The 25,573-nt window shown below is 42.7% G+C and overlaps 1 protein-coding gene across 3 annotated transcripts; it reads right to left on the bottom strand.

Annotated features, from left to right (window-relative positions):
* Positions 1 to 2,996: 2,996 nt before the first annotated feature.
* Positions 2,997 to 8,273, bottom strand: LOC112873723 (uncharacterized oxidoreductase At4g09670-like). 3 transcript variants are annotated; one of them, XM_025936748.1, is made up of 3 exons: positions 7,676 to 8,273; positions 4,621 to 5,266; positions 2,997 to 4,105 (listed from the first exon to the last, which is right to left on the bottom strand). In XM_025936748.1, the coding sequence occupies exons 1-2, from the start codon at positions 8,168 to 8,170 to the stop codon at positions 4,646 to 4,648; spliced, it is 1,116 nt and encodes a 371-aa protein (XP_025792533.1). In that variant the 5' UTR covers positions 8,171 to 8,273; the 3' UTR covers positions 2,997 to 4,105; positions 4,621 to 4,645. The 3 variants fall into 3 exon arrangements, with proteins under 3 accessions (XP_025792533.1, XP_025792534.1, XP_025792532.1); XM_025936749.1 differs by lacking the exon at positions 2,997 to 4,105 and having other exon boundaries at positions 4,446 to 4,824; positions 4,917 to 5,266; XM_025936747.1 differs by lacking the exon at positions 2,997 to 4,105 and having other exon boundaries at positions 4,446 to 5,266.
* Between the last annotated feature and the right edge of the window lie 17,300 nt (positions 8,274 to 25,573).

The raw sequence follows: 25,573 nt of genomic DNA, 5'->3' as shown, positions 1-25,573 counted from the left end.
CTGTGGCTCTTCCTTCTTCATCTTTTGTGTGTGTGTGTGTATATGTGTGTGTGTACCACCCCCGTTTCATAATTGTATGATCGGTATGATATCGACGGTCTATAAGATGACACGTTATCTCACTACCGGAAAAAAGATTTTTGCCGAGTGTCAAATATTTTGCTGAGTGTTTTGCCGAGTGTCAAATATTTTGCTAAGTGTTTTTTTCTCGGGCACTCGGCAAAGAGCTTCTTTGCCGAGTGCCGGTCTTTGCCGAGCGCATTATCTAGACACTCGGCAAAGAAGCTCTTTGCCGAGTGCCTTTTCCAAGACACTCGGCAAAGAAGCTCTTTGCCGAGTGCCTTGTTTAGACACTCGGCAAAGATAATTTTCAAATCATATTTTGAAGTGGTAAATTAATTCAAATAAAAATAATTTCAACTACAAAGTTGTATAACTCATCAAGATGCATAATTCTTATTTTGGACATTTCTTCATTTGACAAAATAAATGTACATTTGTTCACAAAACATATATCTCTCTCTCGTAATTTATGAAACTAGAAGAGAGATATATAAGATTTGTGAACAATATTAGAATTATCATGTCAGATGAAGAAATGACAAAACAACCAAAATAAACTTTATAGATCTTGAGAAGTTATAAGATTTTACAGTTGGCAACATTTTAATTTGAAGTCATCTTGTCAACAAAAACTACATCTGAATATAGAAAATTTAAAATTTGAATTTTGCAAATGACCTCGAATAGAAAAACCATCAAAATTAAAGTTGTAGATCTCAAAAAGTTATGAAAATTTGTAGTTGACAACTTTTTGATTTGAAATCATTGTGTCATATTAAAATACGTTTGAAGTTTTCAAATTTGAAATTCAAATTTTGTAAACGATCTCGGATGAAGAAACTATCAAAATAAAAGTTGTAGATCTCGAAAAGTTATGCCACTTTGTAGTTGACAACTTTTTCATTTGAATTTATTTACTATCTCAAACAAACAATTTATACTCGGTTAATTATAATATGTGGAGAATAAAAACGTAATGTTGACACACGTGGTCCAATGGTGCAGTGGTAGAGGGAGTTGTTTGAGTGCAGGAGATCGTAAGTTCAAAACCTATCATCGACAAATTATGAAAACTTGTTGAAAAAAATGTGCAACTCATTAGATGGGTCACTAGCTGGATGTGCATGCCTCCCCCAATAAATTCTTTTTTCCTGTTTCATTTTTTTGGATTTTTTTCGATTTACATTTTGCCGAGTGCTTCTCTTTGCCGAGTGTTTTTTGACACTCGGCAAAACCTTTGCCGAGTGCCCGACAAAAGACACTTCCGAGTGCCCGACAAAAGACACTCGGCAAAAACGCCTTTGCCGACGAAATCGCTGCCGAGTGCCCTTTGCCGAGTGTTACACTCGGCAAAGCCTTTGCCGAGTGTAATCTGGGCTTTGCCGAGTGTCCCAGACACTCGGCAAAGCCCCTGATTCCGGTAGTGCGATCTAGTGGACAGTATGTTTTGGCAAGATGATTCGCTTATACGCTTCTTCATAGTATTGTTTGGAAGAAGAATAAAACTGTAGTAGGTGTTTATCTCTTCTATTTGGGCAATAATCCTAACGAAATGACTAAGACAGTCTCGATAGTATTAATTAGAGTATCATGTAAACAAAATGATGATGTGGCGATGCAGTCAAGAGGGAGACAAAAGGAAACCTGGGGGTGCGAATTGGTGACCCTTAGATACACCTCCAACCCTCTTTAGTTCAAATAGTTAAAAAATTAGCACAAATATTTGAACTAAAAAGGGTTAGAGGTGCACCTAAGGATCACCAATTTACATTCCTAAGGAAACCATTTCTCATAGAAGAAACCACTTTGGCGTGAGAACAAGTATAGAAGAAGGGGGATAGGGAGATGAAAGGAGATAGAAAGAGGAGACTGGATGAGAATTTGTTTTGAAGAAACCATCCACTGATAATACATAGTTTCTATATTTGGTGTTCATATTATATGGCAAGTACGGAAACTGCCTGGTAATACCTGAGTTGTGATTACCCTTATCCTCTACAAGGTCTTGTTGCATTGAGCCTTGGTGAATAACAAATTAGATGCTTGGTATGAATCAGTAACAACTTGCTTGTGGTCTCTATCCACCACGTCTGAAATGTTAAGACACAAAACTTTTGTTGGGGCTGCTCTCTGTTGATGTTTTGACTAAGTTGGAATGATATGGTTTTAGAAAAGGCGTCAAAATATTATTCCATACAGGTAATTTTGAAGGGTACTCATTAGATTCGCTTTTGGTTATTACTACACAGAGGAAGAGCACAACCACATCAAAATGGCAGCCAATAGTTGCAGACCATGATTATGGACACATCATATTTGTTAGGGTGAAGGTTTTTGGAGCTTTTCTTCATGCTGTGGTAATAAATATTTGTGCATCCTTCATTGATGCAGCAGGTAGGATAATTTTTATTCCTTCATGTATGAAACATAATCCTTTATGCTCGATAGAGTACTAGAGTCTAGCTCACTGAGAAAGGAATGCAAGTGGAAGATGCAAAAGAGAAATTCAGATTTACATCTCCAATGAAAAGAAGTTTTCAAATGATCATGAATACCTCTTTAACTGCTCGAGAGGCTGAAGACGATCCTGTAAATTAACTAACTTTCCCTTCACTACAAGGGGGAAAATAAATTACTTTTCCCGACAGCTTCTTGACGGATCAAGAACGTGCTAACCTACATGAACCATGCTATTTGGTAATAATTAATCTCGTTATGAAATACTACCTCCACTAAGAAAATGTCATTCTAGTTTTGTTCTAAGTCAAACAATCTTAAGTTTGTCCAAGTCTATAAAAAACTAAGTATTTATTATACCAAACTTGATCTGACTTAAGATAATACTAGAATTCTTTTGTGAGGTCAAGTATCCACTCTGAAATGGGGTAGCACGCAATAAAAAGTACAGACTAGGGCCTCACTGCTCAAGTTCCTTCTAGAAAAGAAAAGTTTAATAGCTGTAGGCATATATGCCCTTGGATCACTCCATCAGGTACCAAGTAATAACGATATACAAATACCATTCTTTTCCCAAGGCTTGTATCAATGGAAGTTAAACAGTTTTTGCATGGCCACAGTGGCCGGTGTGATCTGATCGCTGTCGGATCTGGCTTCCTGGGCGGGGTCACGCGTGGCCCAGCGCCCATACGGCCGGCGCGTGACACGGTCCGCAAACAAGGCCGGCCGGAATCATTGCCGGCTGCCAGCACCGGCGAGCCCACCTGTATTGTAGCAGCAGCTCCCTGCATAGGCTGCGTTAAAGAAGGCAACAGGATCATTTGGGGAACACGCAGCGACATGCTTGTCTTCCTTGTATTGGCTGTCCCTCCAACAGTGCAAATCACTAGGGAAAGCTCTGGAGTTCACAAACGTAATGCTCCTAGTTATGTCAAAAGTTTAAATCTGTGTTTCAACTACTTTAGCTATGCTTTGGCATGCCGGTTGCGCAAAGAAGACAATGTGGCAATCCTTCCTAAAAAAAACATCTGATCACCATAACCGCAGATGATACTTTTGATGGGAGCCTTACGCTACCCATCATGCACATTGGCCTCCCTGGCTCCATTGTACTCTTCTTCAGAGATCAGGCGACATAAATTTCTCACCGACGGGATAGTGCCCATTTTGGTCTCCTACAATGCTGGAAGACATCATAGCAGATAGAAGAACTGCGGTAACCGACAGATTGAATATGACAGTCCTAAGCTTCTGACTCCACATCCAGCCTCGGAATGGCCACTCAGAGCATTCCTTGGCCAACCTGTCAGAGCCTATAAACTCAAGCATGCAGCCTCTGGCATGCAAAATTGTCGTAATTCTACCAGTTGAACCATCACACCAGTCCTCTGAATAGCAACCAGTTCTGAAACCAACAATATAGGTAGTCGCCACCGCCAGTGAGCCACTTCTGTTGGGACTCAGTTCTGGCAGTAGTTGGAGCACACCTGCCAAGTCCAGCATGTCCAGAAGTTTCTTGTGCACGGCGAAAACACAGAACAAGCAGTATCAATGTTGCAACCTCCATTCATTTTGTATACTAAATCTGAAAAAAAAAAAGACTGATAGAATTAAGTCCTGACGGTGAATTAGAATAATTTGTTAGTAGTGCCTGTGTGCACTTGGTCCTTTGGTGGTTCATGCCTACATGCACCATATCACCAATTATGCTTTTAGCTATTTTCTATTTTAGCTACTTTGCTTAGCCACCAAGCTACCTCTTGGTTGGCTGACTATATATGTACCCAAACTGCCTTCTATTAGGCTTGAGAGAAATTGAACCTGTCATTTGGGCCAACAAAGACCAGCTACCACAAACAAATGTTGGATACCTGAACCTCCTTTTCCATGAACAGAATACCGGAACATGACAGATCACTCAGAGCTTTAACCTAACCCCCAGCTATTTACACAATTTATTCGTAGTAGCACCATTTCAGAACAAAATAATGCACCAGTCAATTTGACCAGATTTCTTCAAATTATTACAATTAGGTTTATGTACGGTACAGAAGTTTAGTTTGAGCAAATACATGTGGAAGCCATGAAATACAAGCTTACCAGTACGAGCTGCCATTTGTTGTATTCAGCTGGCAACCTCAACTGGCTCAGATCCCTTGTCAATAGAAGCCTTCACGGCATCCAACACCACCTGTGTCTTTCTGGTGATAGCCGGCCACTTCCCCTCAGGCCTGCCACCAGCATCCCGGATGTTCTGCACAAGCCTCGAGAATTCCTGAACCATAAGTGCCTCCTGTGGCAAATCTGTAGTAACAACATGCTTAGTTGGCAAAGGATCCCATCCGATAGTGGGTTTGACAAAATTTGACTTTGAGGCCACACTGAACTCCGCATACTTTTCTTCATACGGAATGACCAAGTCAGTGACATGGAGTGTACCATGTGTTCCATATACGGTGACATCAAAAGCAAGGTTGGTAAGAAAAGAGCAGTTGAAGGTGGCAGTCTTGCCATCTGCCCAGTACAATGTTGCACCACAAGCAAGAATTACACCAGCTTGGTTCTTGACAGGATGACGATGAGCGATCACAGTCTCAGGCAGTTCATATTCAACAGCCCACAAGATTGAACGGATGCTGTACCATCCAACATCACCAAGCACACCCAGGGCATCAAGGTCTGGCTTTACCCTGATGTCATTCTGGAGGAAATATTCGGATGCCTGAAAGCCACACATACTGTGTATCTGCAGCGGAAAAAGAAAAGGCATGACCTTTATTAATCTTTAAAATTCTGTAGAAAATATGACTCTATAGTAAATTGAGGCCACAAAGCACATGCTAACCTATAACATTACATATACCTTCCCAAGTCAAAATACTACCATAATAATATGTCCTACAACCAGCAATTTCTATGGCTATTTTTAATGGTTCTAAGAATTTTCCATGCGCATAAATCAAGAATCACATTGATTTACTATTTGCCCCTGCTCCAATTAAGCTAACAACAAGAGATTAGTGAACTCTTCGCTGTGGAATCATTTATCAATATCTATTCTTTTCTATGTAGATGGAAATGATATAGCCATATTCATATCCTATTATTTTCCTAATAGCTGGAATGACATAGCTAAACTCTATCTATTACATGTTGAAGTATGGTGTAAAAAGTTAACTGGTGAAGCTACAACAGAACAAAATACCTTCCAGAGTTTAATTGCTTCCTTAAGAATGGTGGTTCATTGTTTTCAAAAATGGTGGTTCATTCACAAAATTGAACCTCAACTAAACTTGAATGTTTCCAGCTCTATTGATATGTCATAGATATGTTGTGGGCGGATGGCGTGAGGGAGATGAATGGCAGAGCGCAGGCGCTCGATGGGACGGCAAGGTCAAGCCTCGCCTCCCTGGAGCTTTGGTAGATGGAACATGAACACTAGTTTAGGGCTAACAACTTTGATTGATTATTGTTCAAGATTACAACCCGGCTTATATAGAGCCATCCTTGCCCTTCTCAAGTATCCTAACAAACCAAATCACAACTCAAGAGATAATCCTCACGTAACAACTCAACTAATTCAAGCTAACAAACTATCTGAAGATATTCGGCCTCCATCCCAAGCGCCTACTACTCCTTGGGCGCTGTCTTCTGCCGGCGGTGATATGTCCGTCCCCACATAACAGATATCTGAACTCCCTCTTACCTCTCTAGTCCTAGGACTTCTGATAAATCTCAGCCATCCATAGACAACTTGTTTAAGCCAGATAAAAATGTACAGGCTAGTCCCGCTTAAAAACATCACAGCTCAAAATTCAAGCATTCTGGGGATTAACTACTTATCTGAAACTTGATTGGTGGGAGGCAGGCAAGGAAAGTTTTGTGCCAATGTAATAGTGGAACTGCTGTCGATTAAATCAACCCAAATTGTGATTTAAATTATTTACATAGAATCATGATATGTGCAGTACACTGCAAAATATGCTTAACTTGCATATTTCCAGGAGTCCATTCATTTTGAGCCATGGGAACACTTATGGGAATCATGGGCTCCGAGGAAATACGAATATTTCCTATGGCTAGCAGTCCGTAATCGGTGTTGGACAGCAATCGCCTAGCCCGAAGGGTACTGCCACATCCTAAGAGTTGTCCACAGTGTGAGAAAGAGGTGAGGGCCATCCAGCACCTATTAACCTAAAGTTTTTTGTCAAGACAAGTCTGGTTCTTCCTCCTTTGAAGATTTGGTCTGCATGATCTCTCACCACATGCTACTGCCATGGACTTCAGATACCGGTGGATGAACATCAGTAGCATGGTCGCTTAAGCCAATGAATCGAAAACGCAAATCGATAGTGATCCTTGCGTCATAGCTAACTTGAAACCACAGGAAAGATTGAGTATTCAACAGCATATTTCCAAGCATTCTGAGGGTTGTAAGCATAGCCAGCAAGGAAGCCAACCTTGAGTATTAGAGGAGAAAAACTAAATGAAAAAGAATGGTATTTTCAATACGAAACAACATCAAGTGGAATAGAAGACATCAAATTTCAGTTACATGAACAAATATTCAAATGTGACTGAAAAATATCTACAAGATTTGAATGCATTTTTATTATTCCAGCTACATTCATTCTTACAAGTAATTATAATTGAAATCAACTGCTAAGTTGTGTCATTGTCATTTCTGCTAAATTCAGAAGCCAACATATGTCAAGGCTTTCAGCAGCAAGAAGCCCTTGCTATACACGAGAAAACCTACAATAAGGTCCACACCACTTTTAATTTATCTCAAACTTGACAAAATTAAAGCAACACGGCAGTTGGTTGATAAACAAGCACTATCGGTATGGATCGGCATTAACACTGCAAAGAAGTCATTTTTTTTTCTCTATAGATCTTTTTTTCTGTTACCAAACTAGAAATCCGTTCGTTCTTTGGTCTTTCTTATTACTGGTAAATAGGAAAAAGTTCCTTTTGTCTGAAAATATATTCCTTGGCGTTCCTTTTCATACTGGCAATTGACATGAGGCATCATTTTTTTTTTCATACTGGCAAATGACATGAGGCATAAATTTTTTTTCATACTGACAAATGACATGAGGCATTTCCAAATTCACCGAAATCTAGCTGGGAAAAAGTGTTTCCAAGAACTCACCACTCTGATGTCGCCGAAGGCGTCCTTGTCGGCGACGATCTCCCGCATCTTGGCCGTGCGCGGATTGTGGATCCACATGGTGGTGTCCATGAACTGGACGCCCGAGGCGTCGCAGGCGGCGAGGATGGCGTCGAGGTCGGCGGCGCAGAGCGCCGTGGGCTTCTCGAGGAGCAGGTGCTTGCCCCGCGCGGCGGCTGCCGTAGCCCAGGGCACGTGGAGGCTGGTGGGGAGCGGGAGGTAGACGGCCTCCACGTCCGCGTCGCCGAGGAGGGACTCGTAGGAGCCGTGGGGGCGCGCCGCTGGGAGGCCGGTCTCGGCGATGAAGCGGCGGGCCTTGTCCTCGGAGCGGCTGCCGACGGCGGCGACGGTGGCGGCGCCGGGCGGGAGCATCAGGAGGGCGCGCGAGACCTTGCGCGCGATGTCGGCGCAGCCGAGGATGCCGAAGCGCACCGGGCGCGGGGGCGCCGCCTGCACCGGCGCGGCGGGGCCCGACATTGACCTCGGTTGGCGCGGCGGCGGCCGGCGGCTGGCTCGGTTGGGGCGGTCGCCTCCCCTCTCGGTGTCTGGAGTGATCGTCTGCGTCAGTGTGTGTGTGGTGCGGTGCCGAGTCAGTTCAGCTTTCAGCCTCACGACAGGTTGGATTCGTACAATAGAGGAAGTACAATACCATATCACCGGAGCTGGGCTACCTAGATTCCTAGAATGTCTTCGCATTTGTGACAGCAACGTTATTAAAAGTTTCCTCTGATAGCGATTGCTATTATCCACCAACCAGTTGACCAATAGTCCCGAAATAGAAAAATTATGGAAAGTTTAACGGGAATGTCTATCATATTTAATGGTGTGATACCTCTCATGTAAAAAGGAAACGGATCAAATTCGTTCAGAATCGGATTTGTACATAATCGGATTCGAATAGCACCTTTTATCATATTTTAGTTTAAATACGGATACAGATTCGGATACTTTTGAAAATACGAATACAAAATGAATACCTCAAGTTCGGATCAAATTCGGATATTTACTCGATGTATAAGAAAATATTTAGCTATTTTTAATGGTAGCTTTAGAACATAAAATTGTTATCCATGTAGAAACTAAAGTATAACAATATAACAAAGATAGCTAGTCAAAAAATAGCATATTTATCAACAATTATTTTAATAAATAAATAAAATTAGAAATAAAAAATATTTTTTAATAAATATATAAACAATTTTATTAATATATAAATAAAAATTATAAAGCAGTTTCTCCAATAAATATAAAAAAGTAACCATATTTAAAAGTAAATTTAATGTTCTTCCACTCTTATTATAAAAATTAATATAACATTGGTTTATGAGAAATGGAGATGACTTTTAAATAGTTTCAATGAACACAAATACGGATATTGTCGAATACAAATGTGGAATCGGATTCGGATATATCCATGTTACTACGGCATTAAATTCGAATATGGATACAGATGTGATATTTAAACGGATACGGATATTTTGGATATCCATTTTCCCGTTTCTATCCCTGCTCTCACATGATATCTGTGTAATGCTGTCAATTAATTAAGTGATATCTTAGTTCCGAGAACTAAATTGTATTGTATATTAAGCAAGCGGGAGCTATTTCATATTTGTTCGGTTAATCGTTTCCGGCTTTCTCTAAGGAGATTGAGGGGATCTTATTTGCACCAAATCAAATAAACTCCGAGAGTAGAGAAACGAGAAGAACATGTCAAAAAGATGATGGCACTAGTACAAATTTAATATAATATTAGAAAACAAAGCATGATATGACCCATCTATAACAATAAAACCACTTACCTTATTTGTTTAAGGGGTAAATAAACATGGTTATAGAATCCGAGGGGTCACTAAAACAAATGGAGAAAAAAATGCATTAGAGGGTTTCTGAACAATTGAAATACATGAGGTACCATGTCTATGCTCTATTATTTTTTGAAAAATGCAATTCCACGGTACCTCCGTCCTATAGATTTTTCACTTCCTCGAAAATACATATATTGTTTTTGATATTATAGATCAAGGGCATCTTAAGTTTGTGCTGAATATACAATTAGATAAAATTAAGATTAAACGCGCCATAGTTTCTTAAGTTATTGTTTGGTTTACTTTTACAATCGCGGTTTGCCACCATTCATTAGCCACGTGTCCCAACTGTTCGTAAACGCATTCTGTTACCAAACTTTGCCATAAGCAGAGCTTCAATTTTATTGGCCACACTTTATTTGTCAGCCATAACTTACCTAAGATTAGTTATGACAAGGTTAGAAAGCAACCAAACAGTACTTTATTAGCAGTGACTACTCCCTTCGTTTTAAAATAAGTATATTTTTCGCATTTCAAATTTGTCTCCAAAGAGACATATAGTTTTTAGACCAACTATATTTAATTGCATGATTATTGGTATTTGTTACGGATAAATTCGAAGGCATATAGAATACCGTTGTAGCATTTTACCCATGAGTAAGTAATTTCAGGTGTCGTATTTATATTTCTTTAGGAAATACGGCAGTTATAGAATAGATAAATTAATGATTAATTTTTAACCGAATATTCAATTGTACAAACAGGGGTAAGTATAATATATGGATAATGAGATAGTATGACACACAAATTAACTCAAGCTCAAACTCATGAATAGGTAAAGGTAGGGAGAAAGGAAGAAGAGAACTACTCGAGACTTATGTACTTCTATCTAAATATACAACTTATATTATACACATACATATGATTCAGCCTCAGCTCTAGACTCTCGGACACTATTGAGAGAAACCGCACATGACTGGTAGAGGAGCCACCAGCCAACTTAGCTACTTTATGGACCACTTACCCTTCTATCCGAATATGGAGGATTATGGAGGACGGATAAGTCCGTCACCACCTGCACTCTACCTCTATAAACCATGAGATAAAGCAACATCCAACAACACTTAACCCAGGCATCATACCTGCATTAATAAGTGAAACTTTAGTATCCCGCGGGGAGCCCCGACCCTCCGGATCGACACACATCATTCGAATACTGGAACCGGTGCCATGGCACTAGATTTACTCATCTAATCATGCAAGGTATAAGGTATGAATATAAACTAATCATAGAGCATACATATGGCACCGCATAAAATGAACCATGCGAATATGTAAATCCAGAAGATAACTCTATTAAGTATATCTGAGAATTACAAAGGAATGTAAGAGCTAAAGTCATACCAAAGACTCCTAGCAACTCGGGAACCCGAAGAAGAGCTACTTCAGCCTAAACTCCAATAGCCTATGGACTAAACAAGAGAGGACTGAGAGAATGAGCAACTTGTGGTGTGTCTTCATTTGGATCCCCTCCCTTCATATTTATAGTCTTGGTAAGGCAGTTCTTGGCCAGTAAAACAAGTGCAAGCATGCAAAACTGCATTTGGGAAGAACTTAGGAGCTGCCATGTGCAAATAGCAAGTGAGGCGATGCAAGGCTAGTTCTGCCGAACCACCATAACCGCCTCTGGCCACTGCCTTTGGTAGGCTGGCTGGTAAGTGGGTCCTCTGGTCCCTGGTCGGTACCCCGAGCAGTTTTATATCGGTTTGGGGGTAGTTTGTCAGCCCTTTGATCCATGAGAGGCTGAGGTGGTGTGAGCTAATTCGTCAGTGTTTTGCTCCTTGCCACCAAGGGTGTGTTTCTCCTTTGTTTTTGCTCAAATCCCTATATAGCACTATTTGCCAGGGGACATGTGGAAATAGCATTATCCTGAATAAATATGCGTGCAAGAAATGCCAGCTCTCATTATTTTCTGATCGAATTGCGGTTGAATTTGATATTGAATGAACATCAACAAGACCCCCCAAGCTATCCTTTACTCATCCCGAGTGTTGGTATTTCTTAATGTTCACGAATAAATCCGCAAGCGTACCGATATACCGCTGTAGCACTTCACCTGAAGAATATTCAGGGTATTATAATTTCTCAGGGTACGAAGGTGTAACGGTCTTCTAGCTAATTTACCCTTGAAGAACAAGAGATAGAATGAACTGGGTAGTGTGATTGGTCTAAGGGAAAGGATCAAGTAAAGATAATACTTAGGCTACTATTCGTTTACTTCAAGCACCGGTCTGACCCTAGTCTGCCAAGTATCTCCGGCTATTAGCTCTACTCCGAACCCGAACATGGGGGAATTCACTAACCACGAAGCAGCCCCGTAGCGGACGGATAGGACTGTCACCACCTGCCGTCTCCCCCTCAACACCATGGAATTCGCAGCAAACAAAGGTAATCTAGAGCCTAGACACCACATCTTGCTATCGACTACTGCTGTAGCGTCAATGAGGGTTATCCCGTCATTATCAGGGGCCCTCTACTAGAGCATCCGCTACAACAACGAATGATGAACCCACAAACGAATAACAACGTAAGGATAACTTTACCAAGAGCTTACCAATAGACGAACCCGGATACTTACTCAAATGGATCGTATCCGTCGAGGTACAAAATCAGAGAGAGGCTGACTCCTCGCTTCTTCTCCCACACACTCCATACCTAATTTTACAAAGGGTGATGGAGTCCCTCTACTTCCTCTTCTCCAAAATGTGTTGGGTGTTGAGAGGGGATCCCCTCCACCTTTTATAATCTCCAAGGATGGTTTGGGGCCGAGGTATACAAGAAAACACATAAGCACCACCTTGAGGAAGCGTGGGGGATATTTCACGCCAAAACTAAGCGAGACGGGATGTCGTCCAGGTTTGGTCGAACCTGGGGTTCGGTCGACCCTAGGTGAGCCTTCCCCAGCTCCATTTTCTTCTGGCTGGCTGATTTGTTGGCATTGGTGATGATCCTCAGTGATTTGTACCTTGGCGCACCCGTTTGATCTGCCTTGTGGGCCCTTTGATTCTATGTAACACAGCGGATGATCTTTTATGCATTTCTTATGTATGTTATGTGTGATTCTCCTTGTTTTTCATGCTTTTGTTCCTGCATATCACAATTCACCAAAACTTGTGAAATTGGTTAGAACAAAGCTCTATAGCTATGTTTGGTGATTAAATGATATGGAAAGATGCAGGAGTTGACGGTTGGTTTTATGACTTAAGGACCGTCAACAGCACCCCACACTTAGCCCTTTTCTCATCCTCGAGTAAAGGTTTAAGGACTAAGGTGGCTGCAACTCCTTGATGAAACCTACATACAAGTTATTCCAAGCTTCTTCCAGTTTTTGTGAACTTTTGAGTGGCTACCATGCTTTCCTGTTTATTGAAGAATGGAATGATGTAGACTTCAGGTTTCTAGCTCTTCCTGCTTAGAAACTTGGGTTTTATTTTGAAACAAAAGAATAGTCTTGCTCCTCAAATTATTCTCTCTAATCACTCTCTATATTTTGAGTCCTCACTAAGGCAAAGCTATTGCCTTCTTTTCTTTCCTATCATTTAATCAGGCTTTTGTGGAGCTTAGTGTAGGAGTATGAGGCATGCTTTCTTTGCTTATTTTGCTAAGTCAAAGACGAGATCCAAGAATTAACAAGTCATGCAATCTGATCAAGAATGTGCAAGTGCATGGTTTTCATGTATGAACTCCTTTTGTGTATGACTCTCTCTCTTTGAAAATTGTGGGCTATCTCTTTTTTTTTATAGACTAGCTGTGACGCCCTGAAAATTTCCAAGTCAAATTACGCGCTAAGACATGTTTGTTCGAAACCTTTTCGTCGCCGAAGCCCGCTCAACCCGAAACCCTAATCCCCGAGCCGACACCGAATCCGGCCGCGGCCCCGCTCCTCGTCCTCCTCGCGCAGCGTGCGAATGTCGCGCGCGCGTGGCCGACCAACCGCGATCACCGCCGTGAATATCGCCAGCACGCGTCACTTTTTTTTCTTTCTTTCCTCCTTTCCCTTTTTCCTTTTCTTCTCCCCAATTCCCTTCTCCTTTCTTTTCCTCCCCTTTTTCCTTTTTCCTTTCTTTCCCTCCCTTTTTCCTTTTCCTTCCTTCCTCCTCCCTTCTTTCCCTTTTCTCCCCTCTCCTCCCTCTGCTCCCGAACGCCACACGGCCGCGCCACTTGCCATGCCGCACGCACGCGCTCGCCCCGCGTGCCCCGCGTGCCGCGCCACCCGCCGCGCCGCTCGTCGACAGGATGACCGCGACGTCGCGCCGCCCGCCGCTGGCGCCCAGCCGCTGCCCCACGTGCGCACGCCGCGGCGTGCACCGCCCCGGCCCATCCCCCTGCGCGCGCTCGCTGTGCCCCCTGCCGCTGACGCCCTGCCCTCGCCGCTAGCGCCGCACAGTGCCTGCACGCGTGCCGAGCCGTCACGTCGCTCCAGCCTTGCCGTCCGCACCGCCGCTCCACGACACGGACGCCATTAAGGTGCTCCGCACCGCTCGCCGGCCTCCTCACCGGCCACCACCGCCCCACCGCCTTTAGTCGCCTATAAAAGGGCCCCCACCCCGCCTTCGAGCTCAGCATCCGCACACAGCCTCCCGCCCCAAGCCGTAGCGCCGCCGCCGCACACCGCACTGCCGCCGCCCGCTGCCCGCCATCGTCCCGCCTCCTCCCGCCGCCCCTGTGATATCCAGGTAGTTAATCAAATAGATACTAAGTTTAGGTGTAGAATATGTAAGCAGGATATAGTATTTACGAGTGTACAAAGCAATAAGGGTACATTTGTAAATTTCAAGTTTTATAAATTTTCATGTGCAAGTATGTGGAAATGATCCTAAGTGTCAAATTTCAGATGGTTATAGAAAAGAAAAGAGCAAAAGATAAATAAACACTAAGGGAAATAGGCTTAATATGAAATTAAGGACCTTTAAGTAATTATTACAAACATATAAGGATTTACATGTGAAATGGTAAAAGATAAAAGTAAAACTCAATTTTACCTAAGGACTAAAGTGTAAAAAGAACTAGTAATGATGACTGCAGGAAAACTTGCAAAAAGACCCTAAGCATTAAAGCAAATTGTTTGAATTACAAGACAAAGTGTATAATTTGAATGGTGCTCTAAAGTTTAAAATAAAACTTTATTCTTTGAAATTTGGAACTTGAACCCTAAAGCAATCTTGTAGGATTTAAAATTCTCTACAACTTTCATGTTGAGCACTTTTCTATTTGACCTTTGTAGCAGTAGGAAAATTTTAGATTACAGTGGGGTCCCTGAACTCTTTGGAATTTACGAATTAGTCCTCCTGACACCCCCTGCTTCGTCTTCCTCTGGCAAGCGCCGCTTCCCTCTCTGCGCCGCTCCTGCCACCGCCGCTCGCCGTCGATCCCGCGCCCCGAGCGCCACCTCCAGCTGCAGAACTCATCCACGCGTCCTCCCCTCCCGGTCTCGACTTCTTTCCTCTCCCCTCCTGGCCTCACGCGCGCGTGCCACGGTAACCCGAGGCTACCGCCGGCCGCCACCTCCTGGTCGCCGTGGTCAGGCCACCTCGGTGCCTTAATTCCCTCTCCCTCGCGCACAGCAGCACCACATCCACGCCCACTTGCTGTTTTGCTAACCCCAGCATCCAAATTCCAGTGCTCGAGCTGCATTCCGCCACCGCCGTCTGCTTCCTCTCCGGCCGTGCACCACCCGCCCGTGGACAGCCCACACCGGACCTCCTCCGCCTCAATCACCACCTGCACAAGCTTTCCCACAGTCTACTGAAGCTCCTCGACCACCTACGGCCCTCCAATTTCCATTGGAAACTCGTCGCCCCGCCGCCCTCGGCCTCACCGTGGGCAGCACCCCTCACGCGATCCCGAGCCACCACATCACCCTAGACAGCACCACATCATCGCCCTGAAGCTGTAGGACCCAACCATTGACCCTCCGGTGCACCACAGTGCCTTCCCGACGTTCGCCGGCGATCTTCCTCGCCGCCGCCGCCTCGGTCTCCGTCGAACTCCTTCAATCTTACACGTTTTCATCAAATTGATGGCACGTATACGTTCCTCATGACTCACTGGTCCTCGTGCGCAGGTTGTTGGCCGACGTTCATCGCCGGAGCACCCTCGTCGCCGTTGACTCCTCCGCCGCCGCCTCGGGTCCTCGTCGGGATCTCTTTTCCCGGCCGTTCCAACCCTCGACACGTGGCGCATAGGGACCCTTGTGAGCTACTGTTCCTTTCCCACCCCTTAGACCTTATCGCCGGTAATCACCGTCGCCGGAACACGGCCGTCACCGCCCTGCTCTGCTCGGATTCACGGCCAGGGACCTCGGGTTAGAAGGAAAAGAAACCCAGGGGGTTTCTTGCAAAGCCCTAGACTCAGTGGAATAGTAGCCAAGGACCTCCTTATGTAATTTTTGCTGTTAACTTAGAAATACCATATCTCTTTAAGGAAAAATCATAAAATGGTAAACTAAATTTTGTTAAAATCTTTAGACAAAGATCTGTAACTTTGCTTTAAAGGTCGACTTCAGTTTTTGAATGATTAATGACTTAATTTAAATATCAAAGTTGATTGCTTGTAGGCTTAAGAATTACATAGTAATTCATAGAAAAATGATAAATTAGTAAAACCAGTGCCAATAATTTTCTTTTAACATGTAGAATTGAAGAAAAATAATTAATCTTGTACTCCAGTAATATTTCCATGATTGTATAAATTTTGTTAGAAATAAGGTGTAGTTTACATAATATAATTAATACACACACTTTCATATATTTAAAAATCATGAAAAATATATTAATGTTCTGTTTTGCATTAGTACAACATATTATCAAATTTTCAACCATGAATTAGATGTTAATTAAATTGGATATTATATATTTGATTTTGAAGGTGATGGTAACTTAAAAATCATATCACTTGAGAGGATAATATGTAGAGCTTTTAATATAATTGTTAATGGGAACCACACCACTTGCTGCTCCATACTACTAATTGAACACTTAATCTAACTAAATTTATTGTTTAATGAATCTAAGTAAATTTATTAGTGCTCGATAAATGACTGCCCAGTACAGGGTAGTTAGATTATCGTCGTAATGTAATTGTCTTTAAGTTAGATTGCAACTTTATCGGGAAGTAAAATAAAAGTAAGAGCATCCCATAACTTGTAATTTTGCATCTCATATAGATTCGACCACGCTCGCTGACGGGGATTATCAACTGCTCCCGGAACAAGAAGGAGATTATTCTGAAGACCCCGGGACTCTTGTTACGGATTTCTCTGAAGCCCCGAACCAAGGTTCGGAAGAAAATATTTTGACTAACCCCAACTCCACCAGCGAAGGCAAGCCCCGGACATAACCCCTACCTTATTACACTGCAACTTATATTACTTATATATATATCTCTTTATGCATTAGGTTCTTAGGAATTGTTTGGAAACTTAGTTGCATTATTCTAGGAACCAATGTATTGAACATTAGAACTGAGTCCGACTAGCTGCTCTGCTTATAGGACCGGTAGAAGTCGAGTGATTTCCTGTCACTCGCGCGACTTAGGAATTGTAATGATTTACATTCCGTTATCACTATAAGGATATCGGACGGGAGTTTTATGAGGTATCATGGTCAAGATGATACCCCGTCTGTGTTGATGAATTTGATAAGGTCGCAGTGTGTGGTAGCGGTGGTTAAGCGTTTGAAAGTACTAACCACATGCCGTGAAATATGGTAAGCGGTAAGCCTAGTAACCGATCGGCCCGAGGAGTGGACATACCACCCACCACATGTATTTGCTTCTTTTGGTTACTTAGTTCGACGTGTAGGCATATGTGTTGCTGGGCAACCAGGAGTACGGGTTTTGTAGTCGCGCTACAGACGTACGTCCTGCACTTTTGTAGTGCATATGACCTGCAGTCGCTTGTGGTGGCACTGATCCACGAGTCGGAATGAAAGGCAAACGGTTGCTTCGGAACAACCCTGTGGTGTTCCAAGCGTGTGTGTTAGGTTTACCTTGCAAGGGTTGAATCTCGATTTAGAATCGTCCGCCTCTCACGATGTATGAGACTGCTTAACCCCTTTATCACATAGAGTAACAAGAGTAATTATGTGATTATTAAAGATGATGTTTGAGTAAAGATTCTACCATGTTTGAATAGCTATAGGTGCTTACTTAGAATGGTTAATTCAACTAGAACCTGAAAGCTAAAAATTGAAATTAAGGATCTACTCTTTGTTGCTTTTCAGCTGAAAACCCTACCCAAAGCTAAAAGCCAGCATGAGTCTAGTTATGGGCTAAGATATACCCAATTCCGGGTAAGTCTTGCTGAGTATTAGTATACTCAGCCTTGCTTTGTTGATTTAATTCAGGTAACCCTTCTGAGGAGCCCGCATTCATTACACCATGGCCTTACCCTTTGCCTGATGGTTGGTCCGTGGAATGGGATCCGTCCCCGGCCAACACAGACTCCGCCGAGTGATATTATGCCAGGGCTAGCATAATATCTGTAATGACGCCATGTATAATAACTCCGCTTTTCAAATTCCGCTGCTTTAATCAGAAACTCGAACTTGTGATGTAATAAATTCTCTTCTGTAAGAACAAATGTCATTTTGTATATTTTTGTAATATAACTGCCTGTGGTGTAAATTATTTTGGGCATTGTATCTCTGGACTCACCTTCGTGTGAGGTACCTTGTTAGATCCTGCGTTCGGTGGTTCATCGGGACGTTACCCGACAGACCAATAGTTTTATACCGTTTGAAGTGCGAGGTAGCCCTGCATTAAGGACTCGCGCACTTGAGTCGGTATAATTCAGGTTGGTTCTGCCACAGCTGGTATCAGAGCTAACAAGTGTACCCTGGAGATATAATTAGCCTTAAAAAGTAATTTTTAGTATAAAATTTCATTACTCAAGTATTTGCGAACTACGTTGGTTCATTAAGGATTATGTATAGTACGTAAGCCCTAGGGTAGTACTATTATGGGAATTAAAGGTGGCTGTGATATATATATATATGACTAACTTCCAGCATTACTTTTCTGTTGAAACTTAAATTTATGCACAACCCAACCTTACTTTCTGTAACGACATCTTCGATCGTGAGGTAAGAAGGTAAGGATCCTCAGCCAACTGAGGGAGCTTGGCCTTCCTGTCGGTGATGCGAACCGAACGCTGTTTCTCAAGCAGTGGCCTACTTGAGATGCTGCCAATGTACCAACCTCGGTTGACTACATTGGGAGTATATGGTTCGGCGCAGGGTATGGCGATCGCTGTTCATACCCCCGCATTTTGCGGTACCCCCGTGAATACGTTATTCAAATAACGTATGTTAACGTTGTCTGTACGGCGGTAATTGTACAGATACTGTTTCTATAGTGAGCAGTAATGAATGGGGACGCTTTCATGACATGCTGGCATGAAAGGTTCATTGGATATATATATATGCATTGTGGTTTTCTGCAGGTACACTAACCACGATTCCGAAACTAGGACGAATAGGATTTATCGACTAGTTAATAGTGAGAGACGTATCTATATTGTGCCACCGTCACTAACCACGTAAGACCAAGATTACTTGGCAGTTAATTTTTGTTTGTGAGATCGATTAGTACGTGCATGCATACTCCATTAATCAACTAAATTGCATGTTTAAATCGATACTTCTTAAGGAATAGATAACATGTTGGTATTTCTTAAATTGGGTAAGTAAGAATCTTTAGTTGGGTATCTTAGGCATCCATCTGATTTCCAGCCTTTGCTGTTATCAGAATTCGCTATCTTAATCCAATTTTACCTTGTAAAGTTTCACAACAGGGTAAAAATATCTTACCATTTGCATTGTTGTCGCAGATGGCTGCTCCTGCTAATACCTTTTGGGATCAGGAGGGGCACTTTCACACCAATGGTTTACATTGGGAGGGATTTCCTCGTCTTTTGTGGGAATCCTTGAGTATGTTTCATTATACAGAGCCTCCTCTGTATGATGGGGTAGAGTATCTTGAAGAAGGAGTTTCCCGCTGCAGGGTTAAGATGATGATTCCTCAGCACCCTTTCCGCTCCTTATGGTCTCCCATAGAAGTGGAAGTGGTTGGATATCGTCTTGTGGATACCCTTGAAACTGCTGCTTTAGAAGGAATCAAACTCTTCTGCAATCAACATCCGATTGAAGTTGCTTCATATCCTATTGGGTTATTCCCTACCATAGACCCGAGTAATTCGGACTGGGATTTTCGGACAAATCATCTTGGTCATTTGCTAGGAGATATAGCTGAAGAAACCGTCCGTATTGTTACCAGGTTTATGGATGTGCAATACCGTTACCAAAAGCTACTGCGTCATGGGGTAAGTCAGATAACTGGTGTGGCTCAAAGCCACTATCGGAATGCTGATCACCAAGTGACCCAGATAGAAGAATTGCAAGCTTTGGTGACTCTGAAGGATGAAATTGTTGCAGCAAGAGATGAGACAATCCTCCATCGTGAAGATCAGATCAATGAGAGTGATCATATTATCACTCAGCGTGACACTGTTATTGAGTTCCTACAGGCCCAAATTCATGATCTGATACTTGTGGCTGATGATGCCCAAGCTCACATTGAGGAAATGCAGCAGCAACCGATACTTCCCGCTATACCCATAGTACCTGAAGAAGAAGAAGAAGACCCAGAAGAGATTGAGGGTATCTCAGAGATTGATTCTGAGCATGGGGATCCTGTTCTTAGTCCCCATCGTTCTCTTTCTGGCAGTCAGTCTTCTGTAGGAAATTTCGACGATTTTTAGTAAAATCGTCAACTTTCGAGATGTAATCTAAGGGAATGTAATAGTTTAAGTAGTCAAACTTCACGCCATTTGATGTAACATAGATGGCCTATGTAGTAAACTTTCGACATGCGATATGAGAACTATCTGAGTTAGCAATGTAATATAATTTCCGGTTTCATCATCTTGTTCGTTATCTTTAAATTTTGAGATGAGATGATTTGCGGAATATATGCATTGATTATGTCTTCTGAAATTGGGAGTAAAGATATATGGTTAATAATGGACATCTCCTTTATTTCAGATGGTTGGAGCCACACGAGGAACCCCGGAGGGTTTCAGGGCTGATCAAGCCAGTGGTTCTCAGCAACCACCACCACCTCCTCCCAACCTTGCCGAAGTCATGGCTCGGCAAACGGAATTACTTAATATGTTGGTTCAAGCCCAACTGAATCAGCAGCAACAATTCCGAGGAGGCCGGGATGATCGTAATCCTCCTGTGGCTAGCTACCAGGATTTCCTCAGTACTCAACCGCCTTTCTTCAGTAAGGCCGAGGAACCATTGGATGCCGATGCCTGGCTCCATATTATTGAGTCAAAGTTCGCTCTACTGACCATACCATGTGCGGATTCTAGCAAAGCTTCCTTTGCTGCTCAACAACTTCGTGGTGCTGCTAGAATCTGGTGGGACAATTTTTATGCCATGCAACCTGCAGGGCATGTCATCACATGGGATGAATTCCGGGTCGCTTTCAGAGCGCACTATATTCCCGCAGGATTGTTGGAGCGAAAGCTTAATGAGTTTCTGGCTCTTACACAAGGTGCCAACACAGTTCTGCAATACGCACAGAATTTCAATCATCTGTGCCAGTATGCGGGGTATCATGCAGATAATGATACCAAGAAGCAAGACCATTTCCGTCGGGGCCTGAACACCAAACTCAAGGAACGCCTGAACCTTGTGAAGGCAAATACTTTCAGTGAGTTGGTCAATATGGCCTTAACTCAAGAAGACTGCATTGTGGCGCATTCTGCCGAGAAGAAGCGGAAGAACCCTGCTGGATCCTCGAATGCTCAACCACCGAGGTATCGAGTTGTTTCCAATACGCCGCCCAGGACACCACAACGCAATGCTCCTACGGGAAGATTGGTTTTTAGGCCGCCTCAGCAGCAAGGAAGGTTTAGACCTCCTGTGCCCCCACCACAAGCACAACAATCTGGCCAACGGCCAAATGTTCCGCAAGTGCCACAGAAGGGCAACAACTATCGCTGCTACAATTGCGGAAGTGCGGATCATCTTATCCGAGATTGTCCGCGGCCTAAGAAATCTAATCAAGGGCAGAGCTCCACCCAGGGAAACCAGAATAAGGGAAAGAAGCCGGTGGTGCAAGTTCGTCAAGGACGGATTAACTTCACCACTCTGGCAGAACTTCCAGATGGAGCTCCTGTCATGTCGGGTACATTTTCTATTTACCATCAACCAGTTGTTACTTTATTCGATTCCGGAGCAACACATAGCTTTATTAGTAACAACTGTGGAACCCGACTAGGACTTGAATTTTGTTCTATCCAGGGGTCATATATGATCTCTACCCCTGGAGGAAAAATCACCTCCAACCAAATGAGTAGAAATGTGCCACTTCAGTTAGGTAGTAAAGAAATCAAAACTGATTTGGTTTTACTCAGTCTAGATGATATTGATGTTATACTTGGGACAGACTGGATGACTAAGCATCGAGTCCAGTTAGATATCTGTTCCCGAGTGGTCGAAATCAATTCACCATACTATGGGATTACCACCCTTTATCTGCCTCAGCCAGAGTATCTGCACCCCTGCACTTATGCTATCACAGATATCAAAGTCAAGGATATTCCTATAGTATGTGAATACCCCGATGTCTTTCCCGACGATTTGCCGGGAATGCCACCAGATAGAGACATCGAGTTCACCATTGAACTTCAACCGGGCACTGCTCCAATTTCTAAAAGGCCATATCGCATGCCTCCAAATGAATTGGCAGAACTGAAAATTCAGCTACAAGATCTTCTTGATAAGGGTTATATACGCCCCAGTGCTTCACCTTGGGGTTGTTCTGCTCTCTTTGTCAAGAAGAAAGACGATAGCCTGAGACTATGTGTCGACTACCGTCCACTCAATGCGGTTACCATCAAAAATAAGTATCCTCTTCCCCGCATTGATATCTTGTTCGATCAACTAGCTGGAGCAAAGGTCTTTTCTAAGATTGACTTACGCTCTGGTTATCATCAGATCAAGATCAGGCCTAGTGACATTCCAAAAACGGCCTTCTCAACCAGATATGGACTTTATGAATATCTGGTTATGTCGTTCGGACTTACTAATGCACCGGCATATTTCATGTATCTCATGAATTCCGTATTTATGCCGGAGCTTGATAAATTCGTCGTGGTCTTCATCGATGACATTCTGATCTACTCCAGAACCAAAGAAGACCATGCTAACCATTTACGTGTCGTTCTTCAACGATTACGGGATCATCGCCTTTATGCCAAATTTTCAAAATGTGAATTTTGGCTGGATAGTGTGAAATTTTTGGGACATACTATCTCTAGTCAAGGCATATCGGTTGATCCAACTAAAGTTCAAGAAGTTATAGACTGGAATCCTCCCACTTCAGTCCATCAAATACGAAGTTTCCTTGGATTGGCAGGATATTATCGCCGATTCATTCCAGACTTCTCCAAGATAGCCAAACCCATGACTGAGCTACTTAAGAAAGAAGTTAAGTTCCATTGGGATGATAAGTGTGAGGAAGCATTTCACACTTTGAGAAAACTTCTGACGACTGCTCCAGTACTAGCTCAGCCAGATAGTAACCAGCCTTTTGATGTCTATTGCGACGCTTCTGGAATTGGCCTTGGTTGCGTTCTTATGCAAAACAACCGGGTTATTGCTTATGCATCCCGAGCACTTCGGACTCATGAGCAAAATTATCCAACACATGATCTTGAATTGGCAGCAGTTATTCATGCTCTCAAGATCTGGAGACATCATCTTATGGGCGCTAAATGTAACATTTACACAGACCATAAGAGCCTCAAGTATATTTTCACTCAGGCTGATTTAAATATGAGGCAAAGGCGTTGGTTGGAGTTAATCAAAGATTATGACCTGGAGGTACACTATCATCCGGGCAAAGCTAATGTGGTTGCGGATGCACTTAGCCGCAAGTCACATTGTCACTGTTTGACTATCTCCACTTTTAATGACACTCTTTGCCATCAAATGCGGAGACTCAGTCTGGAGATTATTCCCCAAGGTAGTTTAAACTTGATCTCCATTGAGTCTACTTTGCGAGATAAAATCGTCATGTCGCAGCTACATGATGAGGGTGTCAATATTATTAAATCCAAGCTATCCCAGGGAGAAGCTAAGTATTGGTGTTTTCACACTGATCGTCAAGGAGTCCTGTGGTTCAACGATCGACTTGTTGTCCCTAAGGATCATCAACTTCGTAAGCAAATCCTCGACGAGGCACATTTGTCCAAATTCTCTATTCATCCTGGTAGCACCAAGATGTATCACGATCTTCGGCAACATTTTTGGTGGACCAGAATGAAGAGAGAAATTGCCAAATATGTGTCTGAGTGCGATACGTGCCAGAGAGTCAAAGCCAGTCATCTCAAAGCTTCTGGTACGCTTCAGCCATTACCCATTCCGTCATGGAAATGGGAAGACATTAGTATGGATTTCATTGTCGGTCTTCCCAACACATCTCAAAAACATGACTCCATATGGGTAATCATCGATAGACTCACAAAAACAGCTCATTTCCTTCCGGTGCATACCACTTACTCTGCTAAGAAGTATGCCGAAGTCTATCTGGAACAAATCGTTCGATTGCATGGGGTTCCGAAAACTATCATATCTGATCGTGGGCCCCAATTTATCGCACGGTTCTGGGAGCAGCTACAATCAGCTCTAGGAACCAAATTGATTCGAAGCTCCGCATATCACCCCCAGACTGATGGGCAGACTGAGCGAGTTAATCAAATTCTTGAAGACATGCTCCGAGCTTGTATTATTCACTATGGTACAAGTTGGGACAAGTGTCTTGCTCTAGCTGAATTTGCCTACAACAACAGTTACCAAGCTAGTCTTCAAATGGCTCCTTTCGAAGCGTTATATGGTCGTAGATGCCGAACTCCTTTGAGTTGGTCTGAGACCGGCGAACGCAAAATCTTCGGACCAGACCTAGTTGTTGAAGCCGAAGATAAGGTTAAGGTTATTCAATCTAATCTTAAAACCGCTCAGTCCAGACAAAAGAGTTATGCAGATAAGAGGAGAAAACCTCTGCAATTCCAGATAGGAGATTTCGTCTATCTCCGAGTATCACCTACCAAAGGCGTCCAACGCTTTGGCATAAAGGGGAAGTTAGCACCTCGGTATGTCGGACCCTTTGAAATTCTTGATGTTTGTGGCCCAGTAGCTTACAAACTTCGTCTTCCATCTCAATGGGCCGCTATTCACGATGTCTTTCACATCTCTCAACTTAAGAAGTGCGTCAAAATACCCACAGAAATCATTGAGACAAGTACCCTTGAGATAGAACCTGATTTATCGTACATCGAACAACCTCTTCGAATTCTGGATACTAAGGAAAGGTTCACCAGAAGAAGAGCAGTTAAGATGTACAAGATCTTGTGGGATCATCACACCGAGGAAGAAGCGACTTGGGAAACTGAGTCTTATCTTCAACGGAATTTTCCAGACTTCCTTCAAGCCAATCCCCAAATCTAATTATCCAATTCTGTTCAGCTTCGGAATCTCGGGACGAGATTTTTTTTTAAGGGGGGAAGGCTGTGATATCCAGGTAGTTAATCAAATAGATACTAAGTTTAGGTGTAGAATATGTAAGCAGGATATAGTATTTACGAGTGTACAAAGCAATAAGGGTACATTTGTAAATTTCAAGTTTTATAAATTTTCATGTGCAAGTATGTGGAAATGATCCTAAGTGTCAAATTTCAGATGGTTATAGAAAAGAAAAGAGCAAAAGATAAATAAACACTAAGGGAAATAGGCTTAATATGAAATTAAGGACCTTTAAGTAATTATTACAAACATATAAGGATTTACATGTGAAATGGTAAAAGATAAAAGTAAAACTCAATTTTACCTAAGGACTAAAGTGTAAAAAGAACTAGTAATGATGACTGCAGGAAAACTTGCAAAAAGACCCTAAGCATTAAAGCAAATTGTTTGAATTACAAGACAAAGTGTATAATTTGAAT

The sequence above is a fragment of the Panicum hallii genome, chromosome 9, assembly GCF_002211085.1.
Source record: "Panicum hallii strain FIL2 chromosome 9, PHallii_v3.1, whole genome shotgun sequence".
NCBI lineage: Eukaryota > Viridiplantae > Streptophyta > Magnoliopsida > Poales > Poaceae > Panicum > Panicum hallii.
The sequence above is the reverse complement of the archived record's forward strand: the minus strand, read 5'-3'. Positions and strand labels throughout refer to the sequence as shown.

Coding starts and splice junctions, on each gene's coding strand:
- LOC112873723 (XM_025936748.1), bottom strand. CDS start 8,170: ATGTCGGGCCCCGCCGCGCCGGTGCAGGCGGCGCCCCCGCGCCCGGTG. Junction 5,267..7,675: donor CCTTCGGCGACATCAGAGTG/GTGAGTTCTTGG, acceptor TTTCCGCTGCAG/ATACACAGTATGTGTGGCTT.